The sequence below is a fragment of the Abramis brama genome (assembly GCF_963993115.1).
Source record: "Abramis brama genome assembly, chromosome: 6".
NCBI classification, from domain to species: domain Eukaryota; kingdom Metazoa; phylum Chordata; class Actinopteri; order Cypriniformes; family Leuciscidae; genus Abramis; species Abramis brama.
The window spans coordinates 24984116-24990258 of NC_139968.1; the positions used below are offsets into that span (position 1 = coordinate 24984116).

At 37.4% G+C, this 6143-nt stretch overlaps 1 protein-coding gene across 1 annotated transcript in view; it reads left to right on the forward strand.

Moving 5' to 3' along the window:
• LOC311085064 (uncharacterized protein) overlaps positions 1–1890 on the forward strand; it is a 40084-nt gene extending 38194 nt beyond the window's left edge. The window contains exons 4-5 of the mRNA XM_084117469.1: positions 983–1150; positions 1294–1890. Coding sequence (XP_083973595.1) covers positions 983–1150; positions 1294–1304 — 179 coding nt within the window. The 3' untranslated portion in view covers positions 1305–1890. The remainder of the gene's footprint in view (positions 1–982; positions 1151–1293) is intronic.
• Positions 1891–6143: the final 4253 nt, after the last annotated feature.

Consider the following 6143-nt stretch of genomic DNA (forward strand, 5'->3'; position numbering starts at 1 on the left):
TTCATTTACACGACAATGCTGTTTTGGGGGCATGAAAATGCAAGCTTTTGAAAACAGGATTCAAAGTGCGAATTTTTGAATACGATTCCGTTATCGTCTCTGTGTAAACTACAAAAACGTGAATTTGTGAAAACGGTGACATCATGTGCATGCATATTATGTGTTCAGTCTATAGGTTCAGCGTAGTGTTTCTTTACAAAGTGACATCGCCCACTTCTGGCCTGGCATGAATTCGCGGATCCGTGTGAACGGGAATAGTTTTGACAACGTTGTCGTCTGTACGCGAAAAACGCAAAGGAAAAACGTTTCAGTTTTTACTACTTTGTTGTCGTGTAAACATACCCTTAAAAAAAAAAAGATTATTTACTGGCATCGATTTTTCCATGAAGAACCTTTAACATCCACAGAACGTTTCTATTCCACAAAAGGTTCTTTAGATTCGTGAAACATTCTTCACACAAAAAAAAAAAAAAGGCTACATTCACACGGTCAGTCCAAATTTGATAAATCTGCACTGTAAAACAATGTCGCTGCCTTAAATTTTTAAGCACAATCAACATACATTACATTAAATTGACTTAATAAGTTGAATCTTGCATAACTTAAAGAGTTGAAAAAAATAGTTTAACTTATTTTGATGAGTTAAAGCAATGTAAAAACATAATGTTGTCATAGCTTGTTGATCATGTAACTTTTTAGTGTGATTGGATTCCAATCGGATATGCACAAAAAATCGGATTTGGACTGACAGTGAGAACATTGTTTCTAGTATGCCAAGTTAAACTTTGATTAGCTGGTTCAGGTGTGTTTTATTGGGTTTGTAACTAAACTTTGCAGGACAGTGACCCTCCAGGAGCAGGATTGTACACCCCTGTTCTGTGGCATCACTGCGAAAACCCGCTTTTGGAACCTTTATTTGTATAGAGTGTATAAACTTGATTTCATTCGTTTCTGTTCTTCTTGTGATTGTTCCGTCATCCAGGAGTCTCTGTAATAGCGGTTTTCGTGATGATACTGCTAATGATGGTAATGGTTCTCCGCTACATTGCCCATCAGAAAGGTACATATTACACCAATGAGGAGGACTTAGCGTTTAAGAGTGACCCGGAGGTGCAGAATGTCTCAGAAAGTCCAGAAGATCCAGAAGAAGGTAAGAGTCAACCTCCACCATTTTTCCTCTTTGGATTCAAAACTGAAAACGGACACCTCCTGCTTAAAAAGTTATCAACATTAAGTTATTAAAAAGTTTTTATCAACTTATTCTCGTAACGGTGTCGAAAATCTTTTTTACAGAGGAGCCTTAGTATCTTCTGGCGGGAAGCCTTTGGGACGTTTCCTGTGTGAAATGGATCACTGCGAGCGACAGAAGGATCTGTCGTGGCTCCTCTTCCTTTTCACTCCAATCACATATGCCTTTTCCAACAGATGTCCTTTTCTGATGCCTTTACACTCAACCATTCCAAAAATTCCACTAAAATAGGTTCCCATGTGCTAATTATTTTACTCTGAGTGTTACAGGATTCTTAAATGACATTAAAATGTGAGTTTTTTTTATACTGTTAATGTTTACCCTTATAAATGAACACATTCATGTCTCCATTTAGTCATATTTGCATAATCTTTCATATGAACATAATATGAAGTTCTTTTGCTAATATTGAGTTTATATTTCATAGATTTTTTAAATTTACACCAATTTTAGTGACTGGTTGGCATGTATCGTTCAATAAGATAATAATAAGAAACTGTCCCTAAACTTTGGAACAGATGTGTGTCTGTCTATATATATATATACATATATATAAAATGTTCAGTATAAATTTCAATGGGTGGGTGTGTGTTTGTTTTATGGATTTTTAATAAAAACTAAAGAACAAAAAATGTTGTATTATTTTTGTGCTTTTTTATGTTTGTTAATCTATTTAAGCTTCAGAAAAAAACAATTTCAAGCTATGTTTTGCTTCAATTATGAATAAAATGATTACAGAAAATGGTAAAAGGACATTTGAAATAATCCTTCAAAGTTTTGCAAGTGAACAGACATAAATAGACACTTATTAACATTCTTGTGAGCTAAGATTTGACCTTTGATTTGTGTCATAAAGAGTGCCAATTTTATACACTCTCTTAATATAGATGTTTCAGGGTATCGCTAAGAAGAATCCAAGTAAATAAAACTGAGTTTTGCTTCATTTTGAATCCAGCTTGATATTTATACAATCTGAACCACCTGCAAAATCTGTTTGCTGACCCTTTTTGTGGTATGGATACAGTAATACTATGCTAGAGCTATAAAAATACACACATTTAAGAGACACAGCTAATGCTAATGTAAACAGTGCGTGACGGTCCAAGTAGGAAACAAAAGACAAACAAACAAAAACTGTGGTTGTAGAGTTTCAAAAATAGCAGACTGCACAAATCAAAAGCTACATCCCAGAATACGAGAAACAAACCAAACAGCCCAAACACACAGCTCTCCCTTTGTCTACAGCAATTTGTTGGAAACTGGTACATCTCGCTATACGACGGAAGCCAGTGACCTGATTAGGGCTGGATGAAAACAGTTTCTAATTAGCGGTGAACAGCGTCACCCCCTCAGAGAGTTGAGCTGAAATAAAGTGTCAACAACAGCAGGAAACTTTCAAAGAAAAACTCCGATATAGCATACGTGCTAGGGGAATTAGCCGTTCCCGAGCTTGCGACTATTATACGACCATGCAAAATACAATTTAGCAGGGAGAAGCTCACACAAAGAGCGCATGGGCAAATACATCAAACGATACGGGTTATTTCTGAGCTTTTTGCTCTGCATTGAGGCTCTCCAGAGATGCTAAACCACGTACAGCATTCAGACCACCAGTAAACCCTGACGCCAAAAACGACATCTAATCATGCCAACTCATGTTTGATTCAGCTGAGGTGACGTGATGCCTCAAAAACATGTCAGAAATATAATAGCTTCGTTAGATGCGAAAATGAACTTTCCCAAAATGTTAGCGACCGATTTGTTTATTTGCATTAAATAGGTTAATGATATCCCTGGCGATGGATCATCAAGTAATTTCCACCAATTTTCTGCTGTGGACACGCAGCAAATGAACCAAAACCAAGACTTTTTTTTTCCCCTCCCTGAGTAGGCGACACAATAGGGTCAGTTTGATCCAGCTCTGTTTGGACGTTAATCATCATCAAAAGCGTCAATCCGCATTGATTTCTCATCTCTGAGGAAACCATTACAGGGAATAAAAACGACAGATATGACAGAGAGAGTTTCAGCCCTCTTTAGAGAGGTCGGTCTTTGTCAGAGGAGTCTGAATCAAGGCCGTCATCTCTCAAATATCATGAAAATGTAGCAGAATAAGACTGTGAGAGACGCATTATGCTGCACATATCGCACATCTATAGTCGCATAGGGAATAAAAGAAGTGTACTTATTTCGATGTCTACAAGTCATTCGTCATAAGAATAAAGGAATAGTTCACCTAAATATGAAAATTGTGTCATTTACTCACCCTTATGTTGGTCTTTTTTCAGTGGAACAAAGGAGATACACAGCATTTTCGCTTTTTTTCCATCAGATGTCCTAGTGACCATGTTTGCCAAATAGACCAAAAATACTATTTTGGGCTATATGACATGTCTCAAAAAATGAGACTTCAAAGTCTTCTAAAACTATACAGTTGCTGTGTGCAAATTTCTTCGGACACTGCAACGGTCGTGATATGACGTCACACTCTCGTCTTTTTAAACATGATGAATTCAACATATAGCAAATAGTAGGCCTAATACACTCAAAAATGTAAAGATATACAATCTACTCGACTTTATTGCAAAAATATCGTTCTATTAATTCAGCCAAGAGGTCTGATTGTGCCGCGATTAATCTTCTAATGGTCAAATTAGCAGCTCAGAGTTTACCAAACTTGAACTTTGGACTTTCCGGTCCGATTCTTTCGCATGCGAATGAATTGAAGTCAATGGAACAAAAAGTGCAGTGTGACCTCCCCATAACCCCAAACAGGTTTGGATCGACATGAGAGTGAGTAAATAATCACAGAACAGATTTGGAACAACTTCATTGCTCAATTATTACAGATATTATGTTAGAATAGCTTTATGTTGTGAAGCATTTGTTTGTTTACTGTGCTAGGTGTTGTTTAGCTTAAGTAGCACAATTCATTCATTATCTTTAAATTTTAATTTTACTGAGGAAAGAAGTTAGTTTATTCGTCAGAGCATCTGGATGTTTGAGCTGTTGATAAGGGTAAAGGTTTTTAGCCTTAAATAATGTGTTAATGTGATTTAGCAAAGCAGCTTAGCATGGATTTGAGTCTTTTCTATTTCCATGATGCCAGAGTTGCGCGTGTGTGTTTATAAGTCCAGAGGGCAGTTGTGAGTGGCATGAATTTAATCCAATTTCTCCATCTCCAGCACTGCGGAGCCAGTCGTAATTCACCCCAAAATATTCTCTTCCTAATGGCATGGGGGTTTATGCTAATCAGAAATTAGCACAGGTTGGATGTGAGGAAAAATGTGTTAATCCCATCATTGTTTCATCATCTGATCGATGCCATTGGTATTCCCATGCTCCTGAATTTCCTCCGTCCTCAGTCCCACTCCGGGGTCAAGCGGGCCACATATCCTCTTCTAAATGGGATAGTCAGAATTAGCGATAAAGCATTAGCGTAGGCCACCATGGAAACTGCTTAGCTGCTTTGTGAAAATGATGCTATTTCCAGACTTTTTTTTTTTTTAACACTGTCCAACTAGACCATGTTTTATAAGCCCTTGACAAATTCTGAGAAAAGTGAGGACATTGATTGAAAATTATTAGCTAGCAATGAAAAGATGCTTGGCAACTGCAAGAACATTTCCAGGCCACATTTCACCACAAAGTTTTTATGTAGCCTATTTATATAACCTTTTTCTTTTTTTAATAATACAAAACATTTCTCAATGTTATTACTAACTTAAATTTGTATAGGCTATATATAGATTTGAAGCTTATTTTTGCATTAAACCTCAGTCATTTAAGTCAGCCTGAACTATACAAAATGTGAACTATAAAAGTGCTTTCATTATACATCATATATATGCATTTTGTACAGTTCAGGCTGACTCAAATGACTGAGGTATAATGCAAAATTTTCTTTAAACAGCTTCAAGTCTTCAGGGACTATCGTCTTTATAGAACCCGACTCTTCTAACAGAACTACACATATCATAAGGTGAAAAAAGAGACAAGGTAAAATTTCTGTTTCATATTCTTGGTTCCCCTAAGGGTTTGAAGAAGTGGGCTAGAGGAGAGCCGCTCAGCGTTACGTCAGCTGGAGACAATAAACCGAACGGAGTAATCCATCATGAGCGTTTGATTCCGCTGACAGCACGTCAAATCCCATTGATCTCCAGAGGAACCTTCAGGATCGCTGACGGGACTCTGGCGGCGCTCTGATGTGACGAAAATTCAGGTTTACCTCTTTCTGGCAAACTTTTTATGACATGCCCCCAAAAATTATGTTAAAGCCTTGTAAAAACTTATGATGGTAATATTGGAAAGCAAGTTTTTCTACTTCGTGTTAACCAGTTCAACTCCTTGACCAATTGACCCTTCGCTAAGCCCCGCCCTCCTTAGTTACTGTTGCTACGCCTGTCAAGCTTTTGCGCCTGGCACGAGCAGCAACCGCCTCATATGCTGACCATTCAAATGGGAAACACACAAATCTGAGGAACAGCTATGTGCATGCCCAGCAGGGTAAGTGAAATTTGAAAATATTCTAATATTTATAAAACAAACAGCTTATACATATGTATTGTGGAATAAACACAAGACATTAGCCTGACCACTTTGCAATGATACCATTCTCCCGCTTATATTTTTAGCGCGCCAGGCTAACGTTACTGCTCACACGTCGGACTAACTTACTGTTATGAACTGATTAAGTTTGCATACCAACCTTTTCCTTGGAGATCTCCGGCAAGCCCCGTGATGTTCCCTCCTTTTACTAACTACTTTTTACTTTTACTAGAACTAACGGGAGAGTCGCGATCGGATTGGGGTAACGGTTTGGCCGTCGATTAACAAAATATTGTTATGTTAAATATTGTTATATTTAAAATGTTGAAATATATTTTTAAGTAAC